Source organism: Lates calcarifer, unplaced genomic scaffold (assembly GCF_001640805.2).
Source record: "Lates calcarifer isolate ASB-BC8 unplaced genomic scaffold, TLL_Latcal_v3 _unitig_5673_quiver_385, whole genome shotgun sequence".
NCBI lineage: Eukaryota > Metazoa > Chordata > Actinopteri > Centropomidae > Lates > Lates calcarifer.
This window is the reverse complement of record NW_026117659.1, coordinates 671,546-687,521: the sequence shown is the minus strand read 5'-3', so window position 1 is coordinate 687,521 and position 15,976 is coordinate 671,546. Positions and strand designations below refer to the sequence as shown.

The 15,976-nt window shown below is 38.9% G+C and overlaps 1 protein-coding gene across 1 annotated transcript; it reads left to right on the top strand.

The window, feature by feature from the left end:
- The first annotated feature begins 225 nt into the window (after positions 1 to 225).
- Positions 226 to 15,758, top strand: hspa9 (heat shock protein 9). Its single transcript, XM_018664489.2, has 16 exons — positions 226 to 539; positions 1,412 to 1,470; positions 1,962 to 2,049; positions 3,645 to 3,826; positions 4,692 to 4,816; positions 4,923 to 4,996; positions 7,833 to 7,939; positions 8,092 to 8,254; positions 8,367 to 8,459; positions 10,195 to 10,404; positions 11,769 to 11,996; positions 12,079 to 12,301; positions 12,751 to 12,845; positions 12,968 to 13,060; positions 13,300 to 13,440; positions 13,943 to 15,758. The coding sequence occupies exons 1-16, from the start codon at positions 459 to 461 to the stop codon at positions 14,006 to 14,008; spliced, it is 2,028 nt and encodes a 675-aa protein (XP_018520005.1). The 5' UTR covers positions 226 to 458; the 3' UTR covers positions 14,009 to 15,758.
- Positions 15,759 to 15,976: the final 218 nt, after the last annotated feature.

Genomic DNA, 15,976 nt, shown 5'->3' with positions numbered 1-15,976 from the left:
CTGACCTGCTCTGTGCATAATCACAACAAGGTGTTAAAAATGAGAGAATTATGTTAAGTTTTAATACCAAAAACGGCAATTGTCTTGGTGATATGACATTAGAAACAAAACACATAAGATAAATTCATAAACAGTTCTATAATGTTTTTTAACTGTTAAAATCATTCAGGCACTAAAGAAGGAACACGATTTGGGGTCCTTTAGCGTTGCGTGGTGCAACATGTGTTGGATAATTCCAGAAGCAGGTTCGCAGCCTCTTCGACTTTTGTGCCCAAAGAGTTGCTGTTCAGCTGGACTTTAGCTCAAGAGCTTTCACCCTGGCACGTCGTTTGAAAGTCTGAAGACAACCGGAAATTTTAGCTATTCTTCTCTCTTCAACAGTTCGGAGAGTCTTTTTTGACATTAAACACTGTAGACCTTTTATTAGACGTTGTTATCCTGTTAGCCGAAGTGTCAAAATGTTGAGTGTAGCTAGAAGCGTTTCAAGGACTCTCTCGGCAAGGAAATATACCCGAAATGTGTCATCTTTGATTGAGAAGGTTAGTGTGAAACATACTCGTTTTAACAATCATAATTTCGGACATTATTGTAAGATCAAATCCGGTCTTGTGTCGAAGTCCAGCTAGCTTAGCATGCTAACAGAATTAGCTTGAGGCCAGGTACTTAATCGACAAGCTGCATAACTGTAATCCAACGGACATTATAAACGTGCTAATTGAGTAGTTTTGGAAAAAAAATATTCCCTCATTACTTCATCTGATTATCGTAATAGTTTTTGTTGTTGCAAGTTGACGTTTGAGTGGCTACGTGTGTCAGTTTTCATCTGTGGAACTTATCAGTCACCTATCTGGATAAAATACTTAATTCAGCTTACATGAACACATAATGTAATAAGTGTTCACATAAATACGCAAGTTAGCATGCGTGATGTGAGACAGCGGTTCACCTATTACAAGGCTGTAGCAGACGAGACATCCGTGACCTTCACTAAGGTTTCCCCACCCCCATCATACTGCAACATTTCTCACATGTTCCAAAGTTTAATTAATAAATCCATAATCTGTTGATAGTCAACAGTATTTGCTTTGCAGCTTCCAACATTAATTGACGATAATATCATTTGATTTTATACATTTCTCTTTATATGTCAGCTGACTGTCAGCACTCTATCACCTGTAGATTTCAAAAAGTGTCTACTATTCATGTCTACATTTCATAATCTACTAGGGCACTCCTGTAAAAGTTTTAGAGCAAACTACCTTATGGTAATATCATGTCGAAAATTAGAATTATGTGTGAGGCAATAATAAAAACTATAGAACTAACACAGACACTAACTGTTATTTATATTTTATAAGGTTATCAATAAAGGATAACAACAATTAACTGTGTAACTGTTTTGTATTCATAGACATGCTGGAGTGGCCTCCATCCGTATGCTCCCAGAGCCCTGTCCAGAAGAGACTATGCGTAAGTATCAGCACAAGAAAATACAGTCAGGAAATTGTAATTGGGAGCAGAGTGAAAAGAAGTAGATTAACATTAAATTACACACTGATAAAGAGTGTGGGTTCATCCAAGCCATATCATGCTCAAAATTCACTACTCACAATAAGTTAGAGATATTGTTATTTACATGAGTGCCCCAATATGTAAGGCTCACTGTACACAGTGAGGCCATTACGTGGAAAACACAAAATGAAGTGTGTCTATCACCCCAATACAATTGCCTCCCAATCCCAAAAAGCTCTGAAGTGTATGTATGACATCCACTGAGTCTCTCACAATATCCCTAACTTATTGTGAGTAGTGTAATTTTTTCTTACATAAGTAGTCTGCTAGTAGCGTGCTAAAGGGAGGGATTTAAGTACATTTATATATATATATGAAGGAAGGAACTTTCCTGTAAAACTTACATGATTTGTTTATATCAATGATGGTTTATGTGTTGCATGTTGCAGGTCAGAAGCCATCAAGGGTGCAGTTATTGGCATTGATCTGGGAACTACCAACTCATGTGTTGCAGTCATGGAGGGGAAACAAGCCAAGGTGAGGATGAGCAGGCACTTCCCATGTCACTGTATCAGTGTGTGTATGTGGTCAGTTTTAATTTAAGTGGTCCTTTTTTCTAGCTCAGCTCATCACCTTGAGTTTTTTGTCCTCAACAATTCAGTATGTCAAAATTGAAAGCTAACTGTAGATAGTTACACAATAAGATATCTAAGTTTCTCTCTAACATTAGACTGAATGATTGCAAGGCAGTGGTAAGGGAAACATTGATGCAAAACAATAGCAATATTTATTCATTATCTATATTGGTTATTCTCAAGGGTTGCGAGGTGGCTTGAGCCAATTCCAGCTAACATACAACGAGAGGCGGGGTACACCCTGGACAGATCACCAGTCCATTGCAGGGCCGACATTTCTACACATAGTCAAGTCCATTTTATTTATATAGCGCCAATTCACAACAGAAGTTATCTCGAGCAGAACAAGACTCAGGGTGGGCGGCCGTCTGTATAAGAGAAAGACAACATTGCAAATACACAGTCTAAGTCAAAATGCAAGTTGTAATAATAATAATGATAATGATAATAATTTTAGCTAAAGTAATAATAATGACAGTGAACAGTGAAACATTAATAGCAATAACACTACTACTAAATGTTTAAATGTTATACAGTGTCATACAACCATTCACACTCACATTCATACCTACCTACGAATAATTTAGAGTCACCAATTAACCTGCGTGTCTTTGGACTGTGGGAAGAAGCTGGTGCATCCGGAGAGAACCCACACAGGCACAGGGAAAACATGCAAACTCGACACAAACTAGGGTTTGAACCTGGAACCATCTTGCTGTAAGGTGACAGTGCTAATTGTTGCACTAACATGGCGCCCACAATGTCACTACTGGAGTTTATGAATTTTATGACCCAACAAATACATCTTAACAAAAGAAGTCAGCGTGACTGAACTTGCTTGTTCTGACATGTTGGAGTTGTGCTAAACACTAATATGAAGAGTCAAAACTAGTTACATGACCAAACACTCAATAAATCTCCCATAGTTAAAACAGTGGACATGTTAAAAATGTTAACTCAGTTGTTTTTGAACCTGGGCCTTATTTTCCTATGTTTTGGGTGTAAATGATTGATGTGGCAAACATCTTTGGAATCGATGCAGTATTGAGCAAGAACAGTTGCAGTAATATAGACAAACCGTATACATCTAGTTAAAGTACATCCACTAAAGTGCTTGTTTTTGTTACTGACAGGTACAAATTGTTAGTATAAGCAGTATATTATCATAAGATTATGACAGAGATAGACCTGTTTATTAAAGGGTGATATCGTTAAATAAATGATGCTTTTTATCTCATCTACCACTCCATTGACAAAAATAGTAATTTTACTGAGCAGTCCACTTGAGTTGCTGGAATACCTCTGCCTCGACCTGCCCTGGTCATTCTTATATAGATCTTAACTAGTTTCAGTGTTTGAATCAATTTGAAGTAAAACTGTTCTGGAGATAAAGTATAGCAGTGTGACTGACTACTTTGTGGGCATCACCATTCATCTTCTGCCGCATTTACAGAGTGTTAAGTTTGATTAAACAAAGGATTTCTCTTTGCCTCTCAGGTGTTGGAGAATGCAGAGGGAGCCAGGACAACTCCATCAGTCATTGCCTTTACAGCAGACGGCGAGCGTCTGGTGGGTATGCCTGCTAAACGCCAGGCTGTCACCAATCCTCAGAACACTTTGTATGCCACCAAGAGACTGATTGGACGTCGCTATGATGACGCAGAGGTCCAGAAAGACCTGTGAGTTCAACTTTGGCTTTGTTGTTTAAAATATTCTGCATTATTGCATGCATCAATATCAGAACTAATGTTTGATAATTCCTCTACACTTGTACCTAGGGCTGGGTGATATGGCAAAAATGATGACAGAAACTGAAAGAAACCAGAGTGCTCATTAGTTAAATCATAATTATCTGCCTTAAATAAACACTAAAAATTAACTTGTATGGTAACAGTTACAAAGTATTTAATTACACCTACCGTCCAAATAAACACTAAAAATTAACTTGTATGGTAACAGTTACAAAGTATTTAATTACACCTACCGTCCAGCACTTTAATCAGTTTCCTGAAGTCATCTTTCTGCACTGCGCTCAGGGGCATCATGTCTTAGGTAAGAAATAGGAAGGCATTTGTTATGTCCACACTTCTTTTTGGTTGCTTTTTGCATAGGGCAATGGCTGCAAAAGACGACACAACAGATTTTTGTTTTGGTATAGCCCCACTATCCTTGCTGAACTTGATGTAGACAAACTGCCTGCATTTTCATACTCTTTGTTTGGTAGCTGGGTTGAATAGGGCTAGCCTCGACAAATACGTCATCTAGAGTTTGTCGAGATTATCACGGGTTAGGGTTACAGAAATATATCACCCATCCCTAATTGCAATCCAGATCAAGATTGTTTTAAGGCCCAGCCCTACTAGCTCCTAAAATACCTTACTCTCTGTCAGTTCCTGGAATTAGGTGTTTTTAAATGGCTGATACATTCTGAAGGAAGTGGAAGGAGTTATTCAACAATATGCAAATTCAGAGATTATAGATCCCTTAACAAAAAGATTCCCAGACTTGTCAGACTAAGTGAACGTTGTGTCTTTTCATTAACAGGAAGAATGTGCCCTACAAGATTGTGCGTGCATCTAATGGTGATGCTTGGGTAGAGGCTCATGGAAAAATGTACTCCCCCAGCCAGGCTGGGGCTTTCGTTCTAATCAAGATGAAGGAGACTGCAGGTATGACTACAATTGCATTGCAAAAATATTGAAAATGTTTCTTTGACATTTACGCCATCCACATGTCAGCATTAGTTTTGGTAAATATTTGATATTTGTGTTGCAGAGAACTATCTGGGAACTAAAGTGAAGAATGCTGTCATCACTGTACCAGCCTATTTCAATGATTCTCAGAGACAGGTACACACACGCATGCATACACACACACACACACACACACACTCCCCCACCCTCCCCTTCTCTCAACATTATTTCTGGGTTCGAATGATGTTAGGGCCATTCTCATGCACAAGTGTAGGCGCTCACTGGAGAGCCTGGAGTGATATTTGGTTTTAATAATGTTCATATGGAGAAAGCTGCCTCACAACTATGTGGAGCTGAATGTGATCTAGATGTGCAGGATTACTTTCCACAGACCAGGGAAAGCTTTCTCTGAGACCATTTATAGCCACAAAAGTGGCAGCCTTCTAAATGCTCCTGCATTGTTGGGCAGTGTGCACAGTTTCCCTGCAGGTCTTCTACATTTTTTTGGCTGAAACATGTGGCACCATACACAGTTGACATTCTCCTATGAATTTCAATGGGTTTGCACCCTTCAGCAACCAAAAACTTGATAACTGACCGCTGTTCAATCCTGGAGCATGCTTTTTGGTCGGCCATCTTTGTTAATCGCCAAAACTCTCAAAGTTTTTTTTAATCTGCAAAAGAAATTAAATCCATGTGAAAAAAAAGTAAAACAAAAAAAAAATTTTAAAAGTAAGCTTCTATCTGTATTAAAAGTCCTTATACCGAAAAATTCACCTTATTTATTGAATGACCCTCGTAATATCCATTCACTAATTGTAGACTGTGGATTTGTGTGTAATGATTGTATCCATTTAATGAAGTTCGGGCCAAATTGGAAACGTTTTAAAGTTTGAATTAGGTATTGCCAGGAGATTTCTTTAATTTGGAAATTATTTGACAAATTTCCAGCTCATTAATTGGTTCATCTAATTCTCTTGCCATAGATTCAGGTAGTTATTTTACTTTGATGTCTTTTAAAAATTGTGCCAATTCCTCCTCATTTGTGCAGGTATCTGTATTTTTGTACAGGGTTATGTAAAAATCAGCAAAAGACTATGCTATTCATCAGGTTTGAATTATTCCTCTTTATTTTTATTTTTTATTTTTTTATTAAAAAACTTTTTTTTATAATAACAAACGGAACAAAACAGAGGAGTGCAACATCTCAGACAATCAAAACAACACATAAGGAAAAAGTGGGGTTGTAGGGGGGCAGGTTCACACAAAGCGTATCTGCAGTCAATTGAAATCGGATCTAATTGGTTTTACATACTCAGTCCATTTGGTCCAGAAAGAAAGAAAGAAATTTTTCTTTCTCAACTTTGAGGGAAAAGGATATCTTCTCCATAACATAAATTTCATACACAATTTCAATCCATTCATTAATGGTGGGTGATTATACTTTTAACCATTTCCTTGTGACAACTTTCTTACTGGCTGCCAGTAGTATAGCCGAATTATTCCTCTTTAATTTCTGTACTATATTAGATGACTTAGATGATGCTGTTTCTTGAGTAATCTGCTCGTCCTGTTACCATTTTCGTAGTATTTTTGGTTGGTGAACCTTAAATTGCCCTCTATTTTTTCAGTGATTAGACTATCTAGATCCCTGCATGCCTGTTTAAGTGTGTTTAATATACTGGAGGTTGGAGTTCTTTTATGTTGATGCTCAAGCTGCTTTATTCTGTCTTCTAGTTCTCACTGTTTTTCTTCCCTTTTCCCATTTCCTGGTACTTGCAAATGAAATTATTTGGCCCCTGACATATGCCTTTGCACAGTCCCATAGAGTAAGGAGTGATATTTCGGGCAAAGTATTTGTATCAAAGTAGTTTTTTGATTCAGTTTTTACGAATAAAGAAAATTCTCTATCATTTAGGAGTGATGCATTCAGTCGCCATTGTTTAACTGATGACCTGTCTGTGACCTATGTTCCATGCTAGTACAAGAGGTGCGTGGTCAGACAATGTGATTGGAAAGATCTTTATGTCATCTACTCTATGAAATTCTACTTTGGGAGTAAAAACTAGGTTGATTCTGGAGTAAGAAGTCTGTTAGAAAAAAAGGTAAAATCTGCAGCTCGACCTCGGCTGCTCAGCCACACCCATGATTCGGATATTTCCTCTCCTCATCCTCCCCTCCATGTCTTCACATTTTTTTTTTTAAACTCTTCGACTTGCTTTTTGAGGTCCGTTACTGTAGCTTGTACCAATGCAACTTCACCAGACCACATCAACAGTCCACTCTCGACAATCTTCATGCTAGCTTCCACCTGCTCAACTTCTGTTGATTGTAGCGGTGTCCATGCTTGTACTTACACCAGGTGTAGGTGGGGCAGAGTTGGACTTGTCTAGACTTTTAGCAGATGGAGATTTGAGTCCTTGCGCTGGAACGACCTTCGTATTTGTATTTTTGGAGATTCGATGCCATCAACGTCTGGTTTGCAAGTCGCTGAGTGGTTTTGTATTTACTGCATCCCGTGTTAATTTGAGTCTAGATGTCATTAAAAATAAAATTAATTGAGATCCTGCAGGAGCTCAGAAAGGCGCCATTGCAGCTCACTAACGCCCTCCAAATTCATCATTTTTGACTGGTTTATCTATCATCTCTTTCTGCCACTAAGTCTGCTATGAGTCCAGGTTGCATTTATTAAAATGATTATTCATATATAATTATTGTTACATGTCGCTGTGATATACTAAACAAATTTGTTATATAAATTGTGCTCACTTGAATATTTGGCTGGTGCAACAGATATGAAATTGCATTCTATGTGGTATTGCAAGTTCTGAAAAAGTCTGAAATTTAAACCTCCTGAAACCTGGTCATCACATCTGATCAAACATGTTTGACTTGATAATGCATCTAAATACTTATACTGTGGTATAAACTATTAGATTGCCAACACTTCACAACATTTATCAATTTTAGGATGTATTTCTTTGATTCTTAGGCTACCAAAGATGCTGGTCAGATCGCTGGTCTGAATGTCCTGCGTGTGATCAATGAGCCAACAGCTGCTGCTCTGGCCTATGGCCTGGACAAAACCCAAGATAAGATGTGAGTAGAGAAGAACAAACACTACCGCTGTTTAATATTGCAGTCAGCAGCACCAGTTCTTACTGAAGCATGGAAACAAACAAACAAACAGCTTATTAAATGTTTTATATTGGTGGTTCTGTGTTATAAAATGGACTCATGTCTGTTTCTAGTATTGCTGTATATGATCTTGGTGGAGGTACGTTTGATATCTCAGTCCTGGAGATCCAGAAAGGAGTTTTTGAGGTGAAGTCCACCAATGGTGACACCTTCCTGGGAGGAGAGGACTTTGACCAGCACCTCCTCAAACACATTGTCAAGGAGTTCAAGAGAGAGGTGTGCACTTTAAGTCTCTGTCTTTATATAAACCTCTTGTCTGTAATCAGTCTGCGTTTTTTGTTTTTTCCCCCACAAGTTTTTCATTTGATATTGTGTATCATTATTCTAGTCTGGTGTGGATCTGATGAAGGACAACATGGCTCTTCAGAGAGTCAGAGAGGCTGCTGAGAAGGCTAAGTGTGAGCTTTCCTCTTCACTGCAGGTACATAGATGATTCATGATGCGTCATGCATTTAAATGGACTGTACTTATATAGCGCTTTTCTAGTCTTTTCGACCACTCAAAGCGCTTCACACTACAGATCACATTCACCCATTCACACACACATTCATACAGCACTTGTTCTCTATAATGTGCTTTCTAACACACGCAATTTGGGGTTCAGTATCTTGCCCAAGGATACTTCGGCATGCGGGCTGGAGGAGCCGGAAATCGAACCACCACTGACCTTCTGATTGGTGGGTGACTGGCCTACCTCCTGAGCCACAGGCCGCACATAAGATTCAACAGTTGCTGGGTTGACACACATTTATGACCAATTAAGATTTCATTTTAGATCAGATACAAAATGGAATTTACCTCCAAGCTTGCCCCCCTCAGAAAATACATACAAAAATATTTGACAGTGAATCTGTATTCTTCACTTATCTGAGATAATCTTCAGAGTTAAGTCCAGCTCTCTGTCAGCTGTCCAGGCTGTGTGTGTGTGTCTGCCCTCAGTGTTACAATGCTGGTAGAGGAGCCTTCTGTGTTGTGCTTCACCTATGCATTCCTTGGCCTTATCTTACAATGGTCTTTTTTGTGGTCTCAATTTGTACACTTGAGTCAACTTTACTGCAGGAAAGTTGAAATAAGTTGAAGTTGACTAGAGGGCACTCAAAGACCACAAATGGCTGACACATCACTTTTTCTGGTTGTAAATTTAATATCTTGAGTCTAGTCCAATGTTAGAATGACACAAAATAACGTGTCAACCAAATAAAACAGTGTATGATATACACTTGGAAGATGTCCAAACAGATGGGCTCCATGGAGCCATCACGTGAACCAGTATTGAACATTACAATTTAACATTTGTGGAAGAAAAGGTCTATTTGCTGTAAGAATAAAGATTGGACATTATATATATGAGCTGCAACAATTTCTAAACCTCTTAAAGGCTTTTCTGAACAATAAAGACGAGTGGAATAAAGTATAAAACATGTCATTTCCTGTCGCCAGTAGGTGGCAGTATGACTCTACCTGACATGTAGAAATCTTGAAGTTATGCATGTAAATTACAAAAATTGAGCAAATATTTTGCAGTAAACTTAAAATGAAATGAAATTTTTTGCCTTTTGGATTTAGGGATATATATATATATATATATATATATATATATATATATATATATATATATATATATATATATATATAATATGTGTGTGTGTGTGTGTGTGTGTCTCGGGATGTTACATGTACTTACCAAATTATGCACATAGGTAAAACTTTTGAAAAATTCTTAGGGGCCCCTGTGGCGCCATTTTGCCATATCCATCTGCAAAACCAGCACCTTTATTCCTTCGGAAATGTAATTCATTTTTATGGAGAATAATAAAAGAAAAAGAAACATGCCAATTTCAGCACCATTCAGTGCTCAGACCCTAATAAAGAGTGAAGATAACAATAGTGAGATTGCTTTCGGCAAATATCACATTATAATCTGTTTGAATTTGAGCTCTTTCATAGAAATTCAGTGTAGTATTTATCAGTGCTAAACCTTAATTTGAGTGGCTGAAATGAGTGCGCACATACCTGTAATAGTGCTCAGGATTTGATAATGATCAACCAGAAATAAAATCAAACCATTAAGTAGTTATGGCTGCCACCGGTGACTACATCAAACATTCTATTCCAGTAATTTAAAGCAGTGAAACTATTTTTGTGCTCTATCCCAGACTGACATCAACCTTCCATACCTGACCATGGATGCCTCTGGTCCCAAACATCTCAACATGAAGCTGACTCGTGCACAGTTTGAGGGCATTGTAGCCGACTTGATCCGCCGCACTGTGGCTCCCTGTCAGAAGGCCATGCAGGACGCAGAAGTGTCGAAGGGAGACATTGGAGAGGTGCTGCTGGTCGGAGGCATGACCCGCATGCCCAAGGTACACAACATGTATACACAGTATGAAGCCTAAGCGTACAAGTCTGATCTGATCACAAAAAGATGCAAGTTAGCAGTCCAGAGGCCTGTACTACGAGGGAAGTTTAACCTACTCTGATTTAAATCGGGGTTATCAAGGAAAGTCAGCCTGGCTGCTTTGCGCGTATTAACTCTGTCAGTTTATGTGGAATGTAAAGAGACTCTTGATGACAAAATGTAAAACAAAGCCAGGGAGACTTGTCAAATGTTCCCTGAATTCTTAATTTGTAATATGAGATGTAAGGGCACATAAAATATGTGATAATTTTTCTGATACTTGGATTACAGTCAACACGTGGGTCACATGTCTGAAAATGAGCTGTTACTCACTGTTAATGATGTTCTGCCTGGAACACTCAGGCTGTATATGTATGAATGGAATGCTGTTATGTTCAGTATGAACTTCATGTTAACAGTACTTCAGCCTCAGTGGAGACTGAACCTGGATGAAATACATTCTATACAGTGCTATACATTCATATTTCCCATCATTAATGCTGCATGTTTTGGTCTGTAGTCTACAATTTAAAGGATTATCCAAATTGATTATATGCAACACTATGATGCTCAGTTCTGCCGCTTGACTGTGAGAAAATAAATTACAAATTCAAATAACTGAAAGTGAAAATGGATAAGGCGGAACATAAAAAACACCATCCTTCGGTCTACATCTCTCTTAGACTTAGACTTGATTTTACCATCCACTACATACTTTTTTTTTTTTCTTGGAGACTGACGGTCCTACGGAGTCAGCCTCTCTCAGTCATTGTGCCAGTATTGATCAGTTCTCCCACCTGTGGGGCGGAGCTTAGGTAGAAGTAACACCGGTAACACTGAGTTAACCACGAACATAAACTGCTCGGCTGCAGCGTAAATTACAATGGCAGCAGACCCTGGGTAAAACCTATCCACTTTAGTAGTATGGGTTAATTGGGATGTTACACCTGACATCACCAAGTTACTCCTGAAGTTACCCTGATAAGCCAGTAATCTCTCATAGTACAGGCCTCAGGTTGCACATACCAACCCACAATACCTAAAATGGGATACACGGTTACAGGGTTTTTTAGCAGCAATTAACAGACACAACACATATTAATCTTGCTTGAAGGTCATGTTAATTTGCATTGAGAGTTAACATAGTATAATCCGGTCACTGTTGTGTAGAGTTTAACATCTGCTTGCCAAGTTTGAAAGTAACGTAGATTATATTTTTGTGAAAGGGTCCAGCAATATTGTTTGATATTAAGCAGAACAAGAACAGACATTTGTATTTTGGTAATCAAAATCATTACTGCACAAGAAAAAAACACTGTCTTTCTGTAGGTTCAACAGACCGTTCAGGACCTGTTTGGTCGTGCTCCCAGCAAGTCTGTCAACCCTGATGAAGCCGTTGCCATAGGAGCAGCCATCCAGGGTGGTGTCTTGGCTGGTGATGTCACTGATGTGCTGTTATTGGATGTTACACCACTGTCACTGGGTATTGAGACTCTGGGTGGAGTCTTCACCAAACTCATCAACAGAAATACCACAATCCCCACCAAGAAGAGCCAGGTACTTACACCAACACTGCAGTCCTACTGACACCATTACTAAAAAAAGTACCACTTTGTCATGACTCCTCTGCTCCCTCCAGGTGTTCTCCACAGCAGCAGATGGACAGACTCAGGTAGAAATCAAGGTTTGTCAGGGTGAGAGAGAAATGGCAGCAGACAACAAGGTGCTGGGTCAGTTCACTCTGGTGGGGATCCCCCCCGCCCCTCGTGGAGTTCCTCAGATAGAGGTTACCTTCGACATTGATGCCAATGGTATTGTCCATGTCTCTGCCAAGGACAAGGGTACAGGCCGCGAACAGCAAAGTAAGTGTCAGCTATCCCTCTGTCAAGGTTAAACTAACATGAAGACTCTTGACTCAAAGACTCAAGACTCAAATTTTAAGATTTTGGGAAAGTATTGAGCTCTAACCTAATCAAGGCTGTGCACTGGTGTGGGCATGTTTATTTGCACTTTGGAACATACACACTCTGAAACAATCATAAAATGTTTAATTTTTCTGATTCACTGACCACTCCTCACTCTCTCTTGCCCGTTGAGCTGGGGAGTTGGGGCTTTTTCGCAATTACAAACAGCAACCAACAAATCTTAAATAGTGCACCTTTTAAATTAAAGTTTAGAGTTGCATGTAAAATATTTTACCCAATTCTTTTAACCGTTACCATTCTTTTGCCTCAGTAGCTTTAATTAGCAGATTAGCAACATGTCAGACTGCTGCTTGTTGTGTAAACATCCTCTCATCTCTCTCCTTCAGTTGTGATCCAGTCATCAGGAGGTCTCAGTAAGGACGACATTGAGAACATGATCAAGAATGCTGAAAAGTATGCAGAGGAGGACAGGAGGAGAAAGGTAAAGGTTACAACCACTGAAGCGGATTAAACTGGAAGTGTTGAGTCTTTATGCAGTCATTATTTTTGTAAGTGGTGGTAAGTGCTAAATTTTATATGGTATGCTTGTTTAATGTAACATAGGACCGTGTGGAGGCTGTCAACATGGCTGAAGGAATCATCCATGACACAGAATCCAAGATGGAGGAGTTCAAGGACCAGCTTCCTGCTGATGAGGTAAAACATGAGGGAGAGTCCTACTGCTGTAACTTGGCTATTATGTGATTGACAGCAAACACTGTCTGCAGCACTATGTATTTATACCACAAAGATCCTTTGTCTGCACCAGTGCATACAGCATAAGACACAACAGGATCTTATAAGGGTATGACATAAAAATGAGATGGTACTGCTTATGTCTATACCTGTGACCCAGCTTCATTTATTTGTTTCCTCTTCAATTTGTCCACTTACAGTGCACCAAGCTGAAGGAGGAGGTCTCAAAGGTCAGAAATCTTCTGGCCAACAAGGACTCCGAAACAGGAGAGAATATCAAACAGGCAGCCACCAACCTGCAGCAGGCATCACTCAAACTCTTCGAAATGGCCTACAAGAAGGTAGGAACAACATTCACACTGTCAAAATGTTCACAAAAAGGACGCTATTCAGGAGTCACGGTTAAGATGTTAAATATATTATGGTTACTGTCTGATAAGACATAGAAAAGTAACAAATCCTCACAATTAAGAATCTGTAACAAGAAAAATTACTTGCGTGGTAGATTATTTAAGTAATTGCAGATTATTTTTTGTCAACTGAGAAATTGACTTGAATTGTCTCAGCTCTGTTTATGCTTGCCTGTATACACATTTTTAATTGTTTTCATTCTCATTACTGAATTTTAAACTGTCCTGCTGTGCACCAACCATAAGAGAGTCTGGGTTGCACTAGTAATCATTTGTAATTAATTGGAATGTACAAACTGAACTTACTATCTATCTGTATTGTCTCCCAAATTACACAGATTATCAGAAAATGATTAATAAGTTATGGGGCTGTAAAGGCTGGTAACAGTCCAAGCACATCTCTCACTTTTAACTAACCTCTTCCTTCCTGCAGATGGCAGCAGAGCGGGACAGCAGCTCGAGCTCATCAGAGGGAGAGAAGAAAGAAGGCCAGCAGTAGATCTTTGCACTTGGTTATCACATGGTTTTCCTTAGTTGGATTGTAAGGGGGGGGGGGGGCACAAGCTGAATCTAAGGCTCTCTTCATACCCAGCTTTAACATCTGTCTTGGGTGATCTGATTATAAGCGGACAGCTGTAATAACAGGTGTGAATGAACCTAAGATGCTTTCAAGACGTACTGAGATCTGATCGCTCAGACTACATTAGGTGGTGGTCCGGCCACATTCTGTTAGCACTCTGAATACAAATGTGTCCTGGGCTACGTTAAAGGGCAACCTATTCAACTGATGTGTGAAAACTTTGAAATGGCACAGGAAGTGTCTAGTCTTTTAACCCACCAGTTAAAAACAGCAGTACATTTGATGTTTGCATATAGAGCACACAAGTGGTCTCTTGAGACACATGTGGTCTAATGCCAGGTGTGAATTGAGGCACTCTGAGGAACTGTCCACTTGTAATCAAATCACCCAAGATGATGTAAATGTCATGTAAGAAAAGGGCCTTAGTCATTCTCACCGTGATATATTATTCTGCTGAGCTTTGGCAGTAAAATACTCTAGTGAAAAGATAAATGTCAGTGTATGCTCTTCCATGTCCTAAGATATCCTGTTGTTTTTTTTTTTTTTAATTTAATTGTCTCTAAAACTACTTCTTGACTAAGACATCATGTAAGTTTCATCTTTTGTTCATACTCTGTCATCTGAGACAGGCCAGCTTGTTAATAGCAATTTGTGCTTGTTCTAGTTCAGTCAGATGAAAGCTTCTAGACTCTGGGTTATGGTGCAGTGTACAGTCCACTTCACTGCATCTACATAATAAGATATTGTATGGTGCTCCACATCAGTTATAGCTCTCTTGTTAAAACAGTGCAGTCAGAGAACATTGCAGGTAGGAAGTTGCTGTACAAAAAAATGAAAGGTATATTTGACTTTTTTATGTCAGAAACTTGCCACCTGTCAGGAGTCTGAAGTGCACTTGCAGAATAATTTAATTCTTGAATTTTGTAAAAATGCATACAGAAACCTCAGAGGAAATTTAATCTTTTTTGTTCCATCTCCTCTGTCCTCCCACAACAGGCTTATTTAACCCAGGCAACATCAGGTCATAGTGAATTCTCAAACTAAACAATGAGGACAGAATAAAATTATACTGCATAATTATATATGTTGTGTGTGAGGATAAGATCAAGCATTAGTTAAGGCTTGAGAAATGTTTTTGTTCTTTGCATTCTATCTTGGAGCACACATCTTGAACATAGCATAGTTCAGACTAGATGCATAGATGAAATGTTAATATATGACTGAAGGTATCACTCACTTCAGTTGAACTATAAATGAGTTTGAGGAGGTGAATGTTAAAATTACACAAAGGACGAGTCCTTAGTTTACCCCCCATGCCAGACAAATGACAGGAGGGAAGAATGAGGATCCATGGAAACCAGCAGAGGATTTGAAAAATATAAGCCCAACTTGTCATTCCCCTTCTGAAGGATGTCTTGTTGCTACCATAAAATGCTCTATATAATGTGATTGTTGCTGTATACCTGCCTGATAGTGATCCAGGGAGCTTTACATATGAAAGGAGCAAAACAAGGCAGGAAGCAGTGTATTGACTTGAGTGGGAGAGGTGTTCTGTTTTTTGTTTTTTTTTTGTTTTGTTTTTTTTGGACAATGTCATTCTATTACTGGAGAGAACAATTAAGGGTTGATAACTGTTAATGTTGTTTTCTAATAAAAATCTGAAATGTGATACTGTGATTTGCTGTAGGCACATTACATCAGATCATTCATGTTTCCACTGTATTGACCTTATTACAATCTGGCTCAGGGGGAAACAACACAAGGGCTCATCAACTGAAATAAACCAAAATTTAAGATTATTAAGTAAGTCAATTAAAAAGAACATTATGGAGTGGAGAGGCTGCTGAGGTGGAAGGATGGCCTTTTTGAGTGGCCCTTGTGTAGATT